The sequence below is a fragment of the Natrix helvetica genome (assembly GCF_964273705.1).
Source record: "Natrix helvetica genome assembly, chromosome: 2".
In the NCBI taxonomy this organism is placed as follows: Eukaryota; Metazoa; Chordata; class Lepidosauria; order Squamata; family Natricidae; genus Natrix; species Natrix helvetica.
The window spans coordinates 54,037,059-54,055,256 of NC_138552.1; the positions used below are offsets into that span (position 1 = coordinate 54,037,059).

Sequence of the window (18,198 nt, forward strand, 5' to 3'; positions counted from 1 at the left end):
TATGAGCATACGTACATTTTCAGAAGGGCATATACACACACTAAGTTTTCTTCCTTTCATATGCTTACAGAAATATTTCCTGAAATGAAAATATCAGATTCAGTACAAGATTGGATTGTTTTAAATGTGAATATGAGTGCTTACTATAGAATCAACTATGATCAAAACTATTGTAGAAAATTGGCCAAAGTGCTTGAAGATGATCCAAAGGTATGATAGTTTTTAATCATGGGTATGTAGATGATTATTATAAGAATGATTATGTTATTCTACAGTACAGCATTTTCTCAAGGCACATTGGATCATGGTTTTCCTTCATGGTGTTCCATCCATAACTGGAGGTTTTAAAAAAGTAATTGGACAACCACTTGTCTGAAAAAGAATAGGGTCTCTTGCTTGAGTAGGGTGTTGGACTAGAAGACCTGCAAGGTCCTTTCCAATTTTGGTATTCTATTATTGGCTGATTCTGGTTATAGAGAAAGCCATATTTCTAAAGTAGATGAGCCTAGGGATAATTCTTGGAATGTCTGGGAATTTTAGCAGTCAAAGAACTCAAACATTTGCAAGGTTTAAGGTATCCATTTTACTCTTAGTCTCCATTCCGACACAAAAATGTCAACTTTTGGTATGTATTAAATCCATATTCTAAAAGGCAATAAAGAATATAACCTCTTCCAAAATGTCTTAAGTGAAAGGAAAGTTCAGAAGGATGTACAGTGGGGCAAAAAAGTATTTAGTCAGCCACCAATTGTGCAAGTTCTCCCACTTAAAAAGATGAGAGAGGCCTGTAATTGGCAACATAGGTAGACCTCAACTATGAGAGACAAAATGTAAAAAAAAAAACACCAAACACTCACATTGGCTGATTTGGAAAGAATTTATTTGCAAATTATGGTGGAAAATAAGTATTTGGTGAATATCAAAAGTTCATCTCAATACTTTGTTATATATCCTTTGTTGGCAATGACAGAGGTCAAACATTTCCTGTATGTCTTCACAAGGTTGGCACACACTGTTGCTGGTATGTTGGCCCATTCCTCCATGCAGATCTCCTCTAGAGCAGTGATGTTTTGGGGCTGTCGCTGGGCAACATGGACTTTCAACTCCCTCCAAAGGTTTTCTATGGGGTTGAAATCTGAAGACTGGCTAGGCCACTCCAGGACCTTGAAATGCTTCTTACAAAGCCACTCCTTCGTTGCCTGGGCAGTATGTTTGGGATCATTGTCATGTTGAAAGACCCAGCCACGTTTCATCTTCAATGCTCTTGCTGATGGAAGGAGGTTTGCACTCAAAATCTCACGATACATGGCCCCATTCATTCTGTCCTGTACACGGATCAGTCGTCCTGGTCCCTTTGCAGAGAAACAGCCCCAAAGTATGATGTTGCCACCCCCATGCTTCACAGTAGGCATGGTGTTCTTTGGATGCAACTCAGCATTCTCTCTCCTCCAAACACGACGAGTTGTGTTTCTACTTAACAGTTCTATTTTGGTTTCATCTGACCATATGACATTCTCCCAATCCTCTTCTGGATCATCCAAATGCTCTCTAGCAAACTTCAGACAGGCCTGGACATGTACTGGCTTAAGCAAGGGGACACGTCTGGCACTGCAGGATCTGAGTCCCTGGCGGCATAGTGTGTTACTGATGGTAGCCTTTGTTACGTTGGTCCCAGCTCTCTGCAGGTCATTCACTAGGTCCCCCCGTGTGGTCCTGGAATTTTTGCTCACCGTTCTTGTGATCATTTTGACTCCATGGGTTGAGATCTTGCGTGGAGCCCCAGATCGAGGGAGATTATCAGTGGTCTTGTATGTCTTCCATTTTCTAATTATTGCTCCCACAGTTGATTTGCTCAAACCAAGCTGCTTGCCTATTGCAGATTCAGTCTTCCCAGCCTGGTGCAGGTCTACAATTTTGTTTCTGGTGTCCTTCGACAGCTCTTTAGTCTTCACCATAGTGGACTTTGGAGTGTGACGGTTTGAGGTTGTGGACAGGTGTCTTTTATACTGATAACAAGTTCAAACAGGTGCCATTGATACAGGTAATGAGTGCAGGACAGAGGAGCCTCTTAAAGAAGAAGGAACAGGTCTGTGAGAGCCAGAAATCTTGCTTTTTTGTAGGTGACCAAATACTTATTTTCCACCATAATTTGCAAATAAATTCTTTCCAAATCAGCCAATGTGATTGATTGGTTTTTTTTTAACATTTTGTCTCTCATAGTTGAGGTCTACCTATGATGCCAATTACAGACCTCTCTCATCTTTTTAAGTGGGAGAACTTGCACAATTGGTGGCTGACTAAATACTTTTTTGCCCCACTGTAGTCCTGATAAAGATCACTGAATATAATTTAGGGATTGAAGACATGAATGACACTGGTATATTGTTTTACATAACCATGGATTTGGCTTCCTACATGTCTATGGGAAGAAGGAAACAGAAATGAATCAGGAAAAAAACATACAAATATACTGATGGGTTTAATACACCTATTTTAATTACATTGTTCCAACAGGCCTCAACAGTCTCAACAGTCTGGCACGTTTATCATACAGAAATAAGGAAATGGGTAGCCTATATTCTATGTATGTAATTTAGAGAGGCCATCAATTGGTAAAGTTTAGGAGATATTTGTGAATGACTAGCAATATTACAATTTCAAATTGGAACCTGTCATATTTTTTTTAAAATTCACATTGAATTGCACATCCATATAATAAATGTTTTTAGGAATCTGAAGAAGTATTGCAGATACTTTGAACTACTACTGTATAAAGACTTGAAGATAACAGTTTTAAATAAACTATAATACATGGGTATCTTTGCAGGTTATTCCTTCTGTCAGCAGATTACAGTTAATAGCAGATGCCACTCATTTGACCTGGTAAGTTATACACTATAGTTGTTTTTTCTGCACTTATAATTGAGTTCTGAATTCATTCTGCATCTGATCTCCTTTTTTAAAAAAAAATGATAATTTTTTTTCTACAGTTTCTTCTTGCATCATCTCTGAGTTTCACGTGCAGGTAGCACAATGTACCACATTCCATGGATCTTTTGATCAACTGGATTAATCAACAAGAGTTTAAGAAAGAAATAGGCATGGATTTTGAACTAATGGATCTCTAATACATATTGCAGTGTCCATAACACTTTTGAAATACCTTTCCTAGCCTTGGTGACGACTAGAGAACTTAGCACTATGAAAGGATCTCTTGATCCATGCCCTTTCCCGTAACTTAGTCCCTGAAGCAGTGTGAATCCACAAGCAGAAGGGATGCGTGGTAATGTGAACCGACTTCTGTAGCCATATGAGATTTCTTCCTTACTGTTCTGACCTAGGCTTCCCCCCAAAAACCCTTTTATTAAATGAATGTGAATTCCTCTCATTCACATTCAGCAAGGCCTGGCAAGCAGTCTTTCAAAGAAATATTTATGACTACAGACCTTATCTATCTTGGAAAGCTGCCATGTAAATATTTTCCGAATGAGGTGCTGGGCACCTAGTCTCTGAGATTCATGCAGAGATCTTCACATTCCTGAAACTAATCTAATGACTGATCGAACAAATTGTTTCCTCCAAAAGCCCACTCCCCTTTCGCTCCTCTTTTATTTCCTATGGGAGGGGCCAATCATCTTCCACTTGTGACTTTACTCCCAAGTCTACCCTAATTTCTGAGTTGTTCTTTTCTTCTGGCAGTTCTGCACATGCATACACTGGGAATAGGCTCTAGCTGTTCCTCTGCCTCACTGCTGGCCACCTCCGTAGGCACCTGATCACTGCCAGACGGCCTCGGCCCCATCTCAGCCTCTGACACAAAGCCCTCATCTGAGCCTTCCCCACCCTCCAGGACTGGCCCATGCTCCTCCCCAACCTTCTCACTGTCTGACTCTGCTGCCAGCTCTGCTGGCGGCTGGCAAGCCACAACACATTCCACTTTACTTAGGAGATTGCACCTGTGAACAGAAAAGGTGGACATTCTTTGGAGGCTGAGCAACTCCTATAGAATTTTTTGAAAGCAACACAAGTCGAGATGATGTATAGGGCTACTATTCAGCACTTATTCAGAAAAAAAAACATTTTTGTACAAATATTATGAATGCATAGGACAGCGATGGCGAACCTTTTTTGGCTTGCGTGCCATAAGTGGGGGGAGCGCAGGGGGGTCGTGTGCAGGCGTGCCGCACCCATAATGCAATACGCAACCCCCCAGTGTGCATGCACGCACTACACGTGCTCCCCCCATTTTTACATGCTTTTTTTGCCCTCCTCAGGCTCCAGAGGCTTTATAGGAGCTTGGGGAGGGCGAAAACAGCCTCCCCCGCCCCCCCGGACGCCCTCCGGAAGCTTTGGAGACCTTCAGGAGGCTTCCCTGAAGCCTTCGGAGCAGTCAAAATGACCCTCCGAGCAAACTGGAAGTGACTTCCGGTTTGCTCGGAGTGTCGTTTTGAGCACTCTGAAGACTTCAGGGACCGTCCAGAGGCCTCCCAGATGCCTTCAGAGCGCTCAAAACGACCCTCCAAGCAAACCGGAAGTCACTTCCAGTTTGCACGGAGGGTCATTTTAAGCATTCCGAAGGCTTCAGGGAAGCCTCCGGAGGGTCCCTGAAGCCTTCAGAGAGCTCAAAACGATCCTTAGAGCAAAACAAGAACTTAGAATCCGTTCCTGAACTTCCGGTTTGCCCATAGGGCCGGTTTTTTAGCTCCAGAGGCTTCACGAAGCTCATGAAGCCTCCGGAGGGCCTCCAGGGGGAGCAGGGGAGGCTCTTTTTGCCCTTCCCAGGCTCCAGAGGCTTTATAGGAGCCTGGGGAGGGCGAAAAATGGCTTTAGAAAAGGGTGAGTCAGCTGGCCAGCGTGCACTGGCCAGCTGACAGGGCAGCGCCTCGCATGCCCTGACAAATGGCTCCGCGTGCCACCTGTGGCACCCGTGCCATAGGTTCGCCATCACTGGCATAGGAGAAAGAAAAAAAGAAATCTTTAACAAGGTTGCTGGGAACAAGGAAAGTTTATTATTTTCCCTTTACCCACTTTTCTGCTACATAGTACAGTTTTTTTTCACTATAAATGGGTAACAAGAGCCTGTAGTTGAAAATAGGTCACATGTTCAAAAATGTGAAAGGACAGAACTGCTACAGTTCCTAGGCAGAAGTGGGTTGCTCCCAGTTTGGCCTGGATCGGCCAAACTATTAGTGGCAGCGGTGGGAGGCTCTGCCCACCTGCCTGGCTGCTTCTGCGCATGCACAGAAGCAGCATGCATGGGAACGAGTATGCACACAACATGAGCGAACCGGTAGCATCAGGATTTGAAACCCACCGCTGTTCCTTGGGCAGCAGAAAGAGTAATAAAGAGCAATGGGTTAGCCAATTATCTTCACCTTTACATTGAATGGCCTCTTGCCTGATCACACCCAATGTACATGTTCACAATACATTCCAGATTGTTTATTGTAGGAACAGATCCCTCATAATTCAGTTGCTTTACTCTTCAGCCTGTGTGGAATTGATGCTGTGTAATGCAGTCCTAAGTATTTATACTCAGATGTAAATCTCATTTAGGACTTCCTACTAAAAGTATTTAAGACTGCAGCCTTGGCCATGCACATGTCTCTCCTGCCAATCTTTCTTACTGGCATTTTTGAATCTGCATTCCAAATGTGTACTTTCTATCCTGCCTCTATCCTGTTTCTTGCTCCTGCTCTTTTTCTGCTCCAGCTTTGACCCCAGACCACCTGCCTTCTCTGGCCTCAGCCTGCTTCCTGATACAACTCAAGTCCTCGCCATTCATAAGCTTTTGAACTGTGAGTATATCTTGAATTCTGCCAGTCTTTTCTTCTATCTGGCTATTGACTCAGAAGCAAATTAAAGATGAAGTTAGGAGGTATTTCCAGATGGACAACTCCTGAACTAATAAAATACGTTGTGTTCTTTTGCTATCTTTTCTTCTCGAACAGGGAAACTGCCTAAAACATTTTTCCTCTGCAAAGACCTCTAGTGTCTTTGAAGACAATTTAAACCATTTCAGATGCAATGCATATATGAAGTGGTGCTCTCTATAGCTTTCTGATGTTGATTGCAGTCAAGTAAAGTGGGAAGGTGCATTGCAGAATTTCTTACATGATTTTATTTACAAAAGACTATTGTGTCAGTAGTAAGGTTATAAACTACAAGCAGTTGTTCTATTTCTGCAATCCCTATATTTTTCATTTGTGCTTTTGTTTTCCTTATTCCAGTGCTGCTGCTTTACCCCCAGGTCTTCATCAAATATTTCTATATATCTTCATGTTTGCAGATTAATAATCTGATTCATCCCAGAAGTTTTCTAATGTAGCAAGCACTGAAAAAACATGGGACAAGATCAATTCCAAAATTGTCAGACCTGTTAGTTTTAGAATTCCTTTCCATTTAAAATATAGTTCTCCGGTATAGGTTTTGATGCAGTGGTGGGATTCAACATTTTTTTACTACTGGTTCTGTAGGCGTGGCTTGGTGGGCATGGCTTGGTGGGTGTGGCAAGGGAAGGATACTGTAAAATCTTCATTCCCTCTCCAGTCCAGGGGAAGGTTACTGCAAAATCCCCATTTCCTCCTGATCAACTGGGACTCGGGAGGCAGAGAATAGATAAGGTTATAAACTTATCAGCAGGGCCAGTCAGAGGTGGTATTTACCGGTTCTCCAAGCTACTCAAAATTTCCTCTACTGGTTCTCCAGAACTGGTCAGCACCTGCTAAATACCACCTCTCTTTTGATGGCTTTAAAAGTCATGCCCCAGTAAAATCATGTTGTTTAAATGAATATTCATTTCAGTTTCTTTCAGTTAACATTTCATGGAAAGTTAGCTTTGTATGTGTTTGTGTGTTTTAAAACCTTTTTTCTCAAATGCCATTTCTTTGGTTGATCATAATATCATTGAAGCTAATTACAAATGCACTCTTTTTCAGGATTTAAAAACTCTCCTAAACTATGGTAGGACTGGCAATCTCTGCAAATTACTAAAACTTCAGAAAGTACAAATGTTGATACTACCTTCCAAAGTGAACTATATATATGTTACTCCTACCAAACAGCTTTTTAAAATGTCACTGCTCTTATTTATATGTTCTTGTGTATATTTGTATGGATTCTGTTTTACAAACTTTATAAGACTTTATAATTTGTCTAAAAGAATATTGAGACTTATTGAAAAGTGTTTGAGAACCACACAGTTAAATAGGACTTGTTTTAAATAGGTCGAATCACACTGGATATGAAACTCCACTGTATTTAACTAAATACCTTGAAAAAGAAGATGATCCAACAGTGTGGACAATGGCTTTGGGTGCACTGGGCATTTTAAACAGGGTTTTTCTTCTGAGAGATCCTGAATTATTTCCAGTTGTAAAGGTAACTGAAATGGATATTGAAATTAACTATATTCATTCTAATTATTCTCAACATGCTAAGAGAAGAAAGAAACTAAGTAGCAATCTGTTCTGTTCTGTGGCATTTTGCAAAATGTTACAAACTAACATTCAGATTTTGATAAAAATTATACAATCAGAAGCTAGCTCTCTCTCTCTCTCTCTCTTTTAAATGACCCTGTAATTCCTTAGTCAGGGCGACTGAGTGAGCTGAGCATTTACTGGTTGGATTCCCTTCCTGATGCCTATGGAGATTGCAGCAAGTATTTTTTTCTTTGTGCCCTAAGAGAGAAACATCTGCCATTACCTAGGATTGAACTCTCGACCTTCTGAATGGGAGACGAGCATCTTCACCATTAGGTCACTCCCATATATTCTCCTAAATTGAAGTACAGGGAAATGGAGGCACATTTGGAGAATATATTGGAAGTGGCGACCTTTTGAGAACTGTATGCAACTAAATTTCTTTTTTAATGTATGCCAATTCAAAGTGACAATAAAGTTTATTCTATTCTATTCTATTCTATTCATTATTTTTCTTTCAGAGAAATAGAATAGGAAAGTGTCTTTATAATAAGAAATATCAAACCTACAGTTGGGTAATAAGTTTAATAGGTTTGATCATAATTCCTCAAAAAACGTATTCTTTCCATATTTTAGGATTTGATTTGCCACTGGTTAAGTGTCTTTTTCCAATTATAAAATAATTATGTCTTCTTATTTTCTTTAAAGCAATATTTATTACCACGAATAACACCAATATATCATTATTATGCAAATCTTTTTCGTAAGAGCCCTGAAGCATTGGATATGAACCCATACATCAAGTAAGGTCTTAAATATGATTAAAATGTCCAAAATCTTGTTGTTAAATACAAAGTAATAATGAGTTTCACTGATATCAATAAAATTCCTTTCCATGTTCAAATAAATGTAATTTATATACTTCATACTATGTATTATCTACACACCGTTCTCTCTCTCTCTCTCTTTTTAAGAAAATATCCACATAGCGTTGTCATCAAATTGTCTTCAAAAATGTTTCTATTTCTTGGAAAATCTTGCTTAGATCAGGGATTAACATTTCTTTTATTTACTTATATTTTTGTGCTTTTAAAATAACAATAGAAAAAGAAAAGGAATAAAACACAAAAATAATTATAATGCAAACATTCTCAAAAAAGAAAAAGTGCAGAAAAATCACTTTAAAAAAAAAGAAAGAAAAAAAATACAACAGAAAAAACCTGATGTATAATATGTCATTATAACTGTTACGATTCTATATATTCTTATCTAATGTAGGCATCGGGCGTGGTTTACGGCTGGCTTTACTGATGGTTTGCTTGTGCGAGCACTTTGAACGCTCACTGCAACCATGCGTACACTCTGGGTGCAAGCTGTGCACACATGCACACTTCAATTAAAATTGTTCTGCGCATGCGCAGAACTTAAAAAAGAAGATGGTGGCGCCGACGGTGCCAACCGGGGAACCGGTTTGGGGGTGTGGCAGGCCTGGGTCGTTTCGGCTGAACCGGGCTTAACCGGTAGGAACCCACCTCTGGTAGGCATTATTCAAGTACATGTATATTTATTTATAAAACATTAGCATAAACTATCATTTGTGCTTAAACTATTGCACTTGTATAAATGAGTTCCAGATTTCATTATACAAATAAAGTTCTTTGTACATTTATAGGCAATCCACTCAGAGATGGCAAGTGTAATCAGGTCTTCAATCCACTGCGTAAATGGGGCCATACATTTATCATTCAAATGTTTCAATATTAGTTTTTTGACCATGTAAGGCACAGAGAATCCACTTACATTATACAGTTGTCCAATTACACATAATATGTATGTAATTGAAGAGAATATTGTCTTCTGAAAAATTTGACTTATGTCACAGTAATCCACTACTTTCTCCCCAAATGTAGTAAGTATAGAACATTGTAAAAACATGTACCATATTTTTCAGAATTTAAGATGCACTGGAGTATAAGATGCACCAAGGTTTTAAAGAGGCAAATGTAAATAAAAAAGTTTTTGCACTCTGCAAACCTCCCAAAAACGGCCTGTTTTTCGCTAAAACAGGCCCATTTCTTTCAAAAAAAGGGCATGAATAGCCCTTAGGAGGCTTGTAGAGTGCTTTTGGGGGGGAGGACGAGCAAAAAATGGCCCATTTTTTGCTCATTTCTGCCCTCCCCAGCCCCCAGGAGCTCTCTGAAAGCCTCCTACAAGCTATGCAAAGCCATTTTGGTGAAGGGGGCGGGGTTTCGGGTGGCAAAAAATGCTGTATTCAATGTATATGATGCACCCAGATTTTCAGTCTCTTTTTTGAGGGAAAAAGGTGTGTCTTATATTCCAAAAATATGGTATTTTTAAAAGCATTATCCATGTAACATTTCCAACAAACCTGTCTATCCAAGTGTAATGGGGTTAATAACTTTTTTGATGGACAGAGGGGCTGACACATTTTTTTAAAAAATCAGAATTGTACACATTGGTAGAATCAATAATTTATAGTTCCCCCCTTTCCAGGTTTTTGGTGTGTGGTTTTTTTTAAAAATTTTTGCAGGGTTAGAGGTATTCTTGTTTTTCTTTTTAACCAAACATATCCTTGTGTCAAAATGGCAGGAAATTATATTTGCCAGTAATGGTTGGAGAGAGGTTCAGGAAGAGAGCAAAGAACATTTAGGCTTCGGGCCACCCACTGTTTATATCTTACAGCTGTGTGTCTATGTGTGTTGACTGTGTGTAATAGTATACTGCAATGTTGCAGGGACGCGGTGGCTCAGTGGCTAAGACGCTGAGTTTGTCAATCAGAAAGGTTGGCAGTTTAGTGGTTCGAATCCCTAGCGCCGCATAACAGAGTGAATTCCTGCTACTTCTCCCAGCTTCTGCCAACCTAGCAGTTTGAAAGCATGTAAAAAATGCAAGTAGAAAAATAGGAACCACCTTTGGTGGGAAGGTAACAGCATTCTGTGCACCTCAGGCATTTAGTCATGCTGGCCACATGACCATGGAGACATCTTCGGACAGAAAAGTGAATGAAGAAAGAGAGTGAAATGTTTTATTTATTTTGTATTGCTTTTAAAATGACCTAAAAGAAAAGAAAAACAAAACACAAAGATAATTATGATAAAACACTTTTTTACTTTTTTCAAAAAAGCACTTTCTCTGTATTTTTCCTTCCCCCTGACACTGTCTCTATTTTTGTCTATTTTAATAAAAAGTTAATGAAGGAGGAAAAAAATCTATAAAATTCATCTTCATGATGAAAGGCAGAAATATTAACTCATCAATTTTCCAAGTTATTTATTCGATCAAGACCAGAGGAGATGGACTACAAAATATGACCTTGCAAACAAGCCCCGGTGCTAGAAATATGCATTAAATAGTATTGATTTTTGATGTAATACATCCAATTTAATATATTTCTCTTTGCTTCTCACTTTTATTTTTCTTTGGAGACATAATATAGAGGCAATTCTTAGAACAGCATGCTGGTTTGGGCTTCGCGACTGTTTAGACCTAGCTTCTGAATTCTTCAACAAGTGGATGAACAATTCCAAACATGAGTAAATACAATTTATCTCCTCATTTTTATTATAAAATGTGCTCTTTTTTCCACAAAACATGTTCTAAAGCTGTGCAAATACCAGACAATTATTGTTAAATTAAGCACAAAATGTACGGAGCAGAAAAAACAACCAGAAAGCATTGGGACAGAACAGAAGTAATAAATCCTAAATAAAATCCTAATTAAACCATTGGATAGAAGCTGAAAAACAACACTGCATGCTTTAGGGAGTCTATCATTTACACCACACAGGGACAGAAAATGCAACTTATAATGCATGTCCATGCAAATTTATTTTGTGCCAGAAGGGTCTAATTGGGTATGGTAGAGACGACTACTATTGGAATAACTGAAAATATGTATTTGTGAAAACATGCTCTCTATTTAGGACCTTGTTGATCACAATTATTAATTTCATCTCTTTATATTAATTGATTGTTTTATTTATAATTGCAGGGCTCCTGTTTGTTTTAGTTCAACTATTTGTTGCTATGGTGTTTTGTTGGGGAATGAGGAAGAATGGGAATTTTTATGGAAAATCTTTCAAAAGAATGAGATTGAAGATGCGTACAAAACCAATATATTATTTGCCTTGAGTTGCACTCGCATTCCATGGTTACTTCAAAGGTGATTTAATTAATGCTTGCACTGACTGAAAAAAATTAATTCATGATTTCACAAGCCAAAGGCAATAACAACGTTGCATAGTTCATTCACTTCTTGTTAGATATGGACTTAGTGATTCCTTAAGTTCATGACCGTATAATAATGTATTCTTTTTTTTTAAAAAAAAGTTGTAAACATGAATGTCTGCTTAATAGTTGAATGGTGTCTATGTTAACATTTCTTTCTCTTGATAAAACATAAAACCACAAAAAATGCTGCACGTTAAAGCTGCAGTTCAATTTTTCAAATTCCTTTGTTCATTTCTTTGATAGTAACATCACTTTTCTGAATAAAGTTATTTTATACATACCTGGAAATTCTCACTTTGGCACATTCTTCAAGAAATTATTTTTAAAATCATGTCTCCGAGATTAATGTAACAAATGTAACAAAAATGAACAAATTCATGTAACAAATGTCCATTGGTCTTATCTGCATTCTCCTGTGCATGTCTTTGATTGTCCTTCTTACAGAAAACTTAATCTTACCTACTGTTTGACTGAAAGTAGAAATCTGACTATAGCAGTATTTTTCAACCTTGGGAGCTTTAAGGATGCTGACTGGAGGATTCTGGGAATTGAAGTCCATACATCTTAAAATTGTCAAGGTTGAGAAACACTAGAGCAGTGATGGAGAACCTTTTAGAGATTCCCAAACTGCAACCCAAAAGCCACTTATTTATCACAGAGTGCCAACACAGCAATTTAACCTGAATAATGAGGCTTTACTACCTAAAATAATGATAAACAATGCAGAGTTCAGCTAATTGTTTTAAGAAAAATGTGATAAATGCACTTTTATGCCCCTTCAATTTTTTTCTGCTTTTGAAATATTCCATTTAGCAGCAATAAAAAAGAAAAACTTTTGTAATATAATTTCTTTTTCCCTCCTCTCTTTCTTTCTCTGTTTTTCTCTCTCTACCTCCTTCTCCCTCTCTCTGCCTCTCTCTGTTTCTTTCTCTCTTTCCCTCCCTCCCTCTCTTTATATCTCTGTCTTCTATCTATCTATCTATCTATCTATCTATCTATCTATCTATCTATCTATCCATCCATCCATCCATCCATCCATCCATCCATCCATCCATCCACCCACCCACCCACCCACCCACCCACCCATGCTCTCCTGTCCAACTTCATGTATCATGCGAATCCAACCACTTGGGCTGTGGAGGGGGAGTGGAGGCTGGCAGGTAAAGCCAATCATTAGACATTCACACAACTTCAACCTGGATCCTGTTGGGAAGATCCCCCCTTCCTTCTCTCTCTCTTCCCCATGGTGGGGGCCCAGGCAGCCAGAGTGCAGTTTCCTTCCTGAAAACAACCGGCAAGTAAACAAACAAACAAACATGGCACTCTGGCTGGGAAGTGGTGGCGTGGAACCCATCTCTTGCCAGTAAGAGCTAAGCAAGCAGGGTGCGCACCTTCCCCATTGCTGCTGCAGCTCTGGCGCTGGCCAGGAGGGACGCGCAAGCCGAACATTTGAAGCCGTGCATGGCAGAGTTTGTAAGCAGACTTGGTGGGGCTGCTTAGTGGGGAGACCCCAGCCCATTTGGTTTGCTGCAGCACAGGGTGGGAATACAGAAAGCACTGCAGGGTGGGAACACAAAAGGCAAAGGAAATCCAAAAGACTCCTTTGGGGCAACTTTTTCTGCTTTTGAAACATGTTTAGCAACAATAAAAAAGAAAAACTTTTGGAATATCATTTCTCATTCCCTCCCTCTCTCTTTTCCCTCCCTCCCTCTGTTTCTCTCTGTGTGTGTGTGTGTGCCTCCCTCTCTTTCTTTCTCTCTCCCCTCACAGGGGATGGGAAGGAACCCCTGAACTGGTGCTGGGTGGTGGGAATGATATCTGAAGACCAAGGAGCCAGGAGCAGCGCGCCCACCCTCAGGCAGCTCTGCAGGAAAAGAAATTGCTTTTTTTGCCGAGCTGAGCCGATGCAGGGTCGCATTGTGGCTCCACATCGTAATGGGCTTCAGGAGGAGGACGGGACCCTGTTTCCCCCATTGTGAAGCCCGCGAGTGAAAAAGGTCACTCAATCAATTCCAACTTCATGAGATCTTTTTCTTTCATATGAAGTTGGAATTGATTGAGTGAAACGCGATTGCAGTTGGGCTAGGATGACTGCGCACATGCCCATAGAGAGAGAGAGATCGACATGCCATGTCTGGCACGCATGCCATAGGTTCGCCATCATGGCATTAGGGTATAAACTGTAATTCCTATAACAATGGTAATTTTGTAGATTCCTCCCCCTTCCACATTCTTTCCGTTATTTTTAACTGATCCCTATTATAATTGTATGTTTAGTAGAGTTTAGAAATGATTTTTCTTCTTACAAATGTTTATTGTGATTAAACCTCTGTGCAGATACCTGCATTCTATCCACAACGATAAGACGAATGAACCATTTGTTATAGGCACAGCCATTAACGATGTGGTCAACAATGAGATTGGATTTTGGACAGCGTGGACATTTATATCAGAAAATTGGTCAGATCTGTCCATTAGGTAATGACAATCAAGTTTCATGTCTTGGGGGAGAACGTTTGTCCTGAAATATTTTATTCCATTATGCATGATCAACAGAAATAGACATCAACATTTAGGAACAAAAAAACTGTTTGTTTGTCTATTTATTAATTTATGAAAATGTAAAGAGCTATACTATAGGCAGCAACACTCTGGTATGAATGCAGAAAACTTATTCTATACTTCCATTTATACTGGGACTGTAAACTCACAGAAAGCTGGGAAGTAATTTTTATTAATCTCTTTTCTATGCAACCCGAATCAGTTCTAAACTGAGTGTGTTATTCTTTTCTTCTCCTATTAGCATTCCATGAGCTGAAATCTAGATGTGCTTAGGCTCACTAGATTTACTCAAAGCTACATGGGCTGAGAAAGAATCGGATCAAGTGCAGTGTGAACTTTCCTTACAGATGTTTGTTTATTTAAAAAACTTATACAGCTGCCCATCTTAAGTACATAGCCCTAAATCAACCTGTTTTGACACTTCATTTTTATTCTTTCAGAGTAAGTTTGAGTAAAAATGGAAAAGTGAAAATATTACAGCATAAACTTTTTTTCAAAATATGCTTTTCCTTTATAAAAAGTAACAATGCTCTTGGTTATAGGTTCACACTGGATGGTCTCATGACCATTATCACTACTGACATTCAAATGCAAATGGTAAGTGGAATAAGAAAATATAGCATAACAAAAAGTATTTGCCCTGAAATGGAAGAGTTCAATTATTTTTATACCAAATGCTGCACTTAACATTTGAATGGCATGCTGGGGCCATATTATCCTAATTATGGGGTCGCCAACCTTGGCAACTGTAAGAATTGTGGACTTCAACTCCCAGAATTGGAAGCCCCTGCCCTAAAATACAAGCCAGTTTAGTTTAGTGGTTAAGCTGTTGGTGTAGAAACCAGGAGATAGTGAATTCTAGATATCCCTTAGACATGAAAGCCAATTGGGTGACTTTGGATCACACACTATCTCTCAGTCCAAGCCACCTTATAGGAAGGACTATTACTGTATGTTTGCTGACACAAAATAAAAGTAGGATAAAGATCTAATGATCAATAAATAAACCACAACAATAACAGCTTAGAGATTGAAGGGTTGTTAGAAGTCAACTATGCAACACCATGCTCAGGGCAGGATTTGCATTTGAAATAGAAATAGAATAACAGAGATGGAAGGGACCTTGGAGGTCTTCGAGTCCAATCCCCTGCTTAGGCAGGAAACCCTATACCATTTCAGACAAATGGTTATCCAATCTTCTCTTAAAAACTTCCAGTGTTGGAGCATTTACAACTTCTGGAGGCAAGTTGTTCCACTGATTAATTATTCTAACTGTCAGGGAATTTCTCCTTAGTTCTACGCTGCTTCTCTTCTTGATTAGTTTCCATCCATCGCTTCTTATCTTGCCCTCAGATGCTTTGGAGAATAGCTTCAACCTCTCACAGTTACTACTATTTATTGGATAGCTGGCTACCATACTTCAGTTGGAAGACCTCCACTGAAAGTAAACATACAACTTTGTAAGGCAAGTTATTTCAATGGCTAACTCTTAATGTCAATAAATTTCCATCTGTGATCTTAAATGAGTTTACTTTCCTGTAACTTTAGCCCATTGGATGTGGTCCTGATATCTAGACTAACATATCAGTCAGTTATCTTCCCTGTATCTGAAGTCTATCTTTATCTGCCCCAGCTTCTTGCAGTTGTGTTAATTGGTCATCATTGTTTCCAGCCCCCTTATTATCTTGGGAGTGCTCCACTGAACTTGTTCTAATTTGCTAGTATTCTTTTCAGACTGCAATGTCTACAACAGGACTCAATATTTCATGTGGGAATTGACCAGTTCAGAATAAAATGGGTCAATTACTTTCTGAAATCTGGATTCTACTCCCAATTCTTAAATAGCAATAAGAAACTTAACATGTGTTAAGCTTCCACTCTACTGCTGTACTGACAGTTTATGTATATCAGCTTTTCATCCTGCCTTATTATTTTTATAAATAATTCAAGATGGCAAATATACATAATACTCTTTTCCCCACAATCACAATCCTCTGAGGTGGTTTGGGTTGAGAGAGAATGACTGTCCCAAGGTCATCCAGATGGTTTTTCACACCTAAGGAAGCGGTTCTAGTTTCTAGCCTGGTGCCTTAACCACTAGCCCAACACCTGGTATATAAATCTGGGATGCCTGAACTTCCACCTAATACTTAAAGGAGTTACTTTCTGTGGTCAACTTTTATTTGTATAAGATATCCCCATTTGAATTTCTCTCTAACTTATTATGTGGAATCCCATTCCCTTATACTTTGTGTGGCATTTAGAAGGAGTTTTGGGCAGCTGGGGAAGGAGAAGATGGAAAGCAAGCTTGTTAGATTTTTTTTTCCCCAGTGAAAAGTTTTATCTCTATTTTTGTTCCCAAAATTACTAAGAACAAGAGTTAAGCCACTTCCATTTATATATTTAGTAGATTTGTATAATCACTTGTCTCACAAGAAATGGCTTTGAGTGGGATGATGATGATGTTATCACATCTGATTCTTGGTGATCTTATGGGCCAGGTCTCTCCACATCTTTCAATCTTTCACTACTTCTTTGAGTTTTTCCAGCCAAAGCATAGAAGAACAATACAATAATCAAATAAAAACTATATTATGTAAAACAATGATTATAAAATATAAAAATTTATATTATTATATTATATTAACATAATGTATATTATATATATTATTAAAAAATTCAGGATATTAAAAAATATTCAAACCAGAGGCATGGTGAGAATGAATAGTGTACTTATCTTAAGATGTTTTTGGTTTCCTGGGACCACAGCTTGATGATATAACCAGGTCTGCAAGGGCTTTTGGAACATTGACAAGGATGGCAGTAACTTGACTTTCCATTTATCTGTGCACAATTCCTTCTATATTGTAAAGGATTATGTGTATCTGATATACATTATATTATGTTAAATTTTGTCAAAATACAGTGTTGAGATGAACACTTACCCTTATTAATCTTTGTCTGCTTTATTTTAGGTACAAGCTTTCCTTAATAACACCCTTGAACCTGAAGAAAAGCTACAGGCTACAGAAATAATGATGAAAGAAAAATCTGATAATGAAAAAATAAAAAAAAACTTAATTAGAACGGTCATGTGGTTAAAGGAAAATATGGATAATTAATAGCTGAGCCATTTCTTTTTTTAAAAAAAGATATCTTTATAACAATTAAAATTTTCCAGATTAGAAAGATGTTATTTTGGGTATCCATACAATTGTTTTTTCTGTGCAATCAGTAAACCACCATTCAGTGCAAAACAAACTACTTGTATTAAATACATTGTTTTCTCCCAGGACCAATGTCTACAAAAACATTTGCGTATTTTGTGAAATTCTTCCTCTGTAAGAATGCATTTCCAGATGCTATGTAAAAGGAACTTCAAGGAATATTATATATTAATATATACAATGTCCTTGAACAAAGGACACTTTTATTTTTTGAAATGAACTGGAAGCTAGAAGACTTTGTTGTTCTCTGATGTACCTTAGGAAATGGGACTAGAACGTTTTCAGAACTATAGCTTTTTATTTTTAAAATGAAAATGATGACAATAAAATATAAGAATTTCATTATAAGAATGTATCAGCTGAAAATGTCTTTTTCTGTAGTGAGCTATAAAAAGTATATGTTTTATATAATATGTATGTCCCTTTATTTATTTATCAGCACAAATACAACACAAACATACGTACGTATGTATGTGTGTTACAACCCCTGGTATGCCCAAATATGGGAGGGAGCTCACTACTCCCCCTTTCTGCCATTCGGCTCATTACAGAAGATCATCCAGGCAGAAAACCATATTTTTATTTTTAATGTTGCCTTTGCTATGTTTGTGTTGTATTTGTGCTGATAAATAAATAAAGGGAGACTAGTATAGATCTATTTCAAGCTATTTAGCTCTCATCAGCTAGCCAAACCCTTACTGGGATTAGAACCTGGGCTATATTACATATTAGGCAGA

The 18,198-nt window shown here is 38.4% G+C and overlaps 1 protein-coding gene across 1 annotated transcript in view; it reads left to right on the plus strand.

Moving 5' to 3' along the window:
- LVRN (laeverin) overlaps positions 1–17,872 on the plus strand; it is a 46,360-nt gene extending 28,488 nt beyond the window's left edge. The window contains exons 12-20 of the mRNA XM_081943599.1: positions 71–210; positions 2,828–2,883; positions 7,227–7,380; positions 8,130–8,224; positions 10,868–10,975; positions 11,434–11,604; positions 14,010–14,150; positions 14,777–14,831; positions 17,210–17,872. Coding sequence (XP_081799725.1) covers positions 71–210; positions 2,828–2,883; positions 7,227–7,380; positions 8,130–8,224; positions 10,868–10,975; positions 11,434–11,604; positions 14,010–14,150; positions 14,777–14,831; positions 17,210–17,356 — 1,067 coding nt within the window. The 3' untranslated portion in view covers positions 17,357–17,872. The remainder of the gene's footprint in view (positions 1–70; positions 211–2,827; positions 2,884–7,226; positions 7,381–8,129; positions 8,225–10,867; positions 10,976–11,433; positions 11,605–14,009; positions 14,151–14,776; positions 14,832–17,209) is intronic.
- Positions 17,873–18,198: the final 326 nt, after the last annotated feature.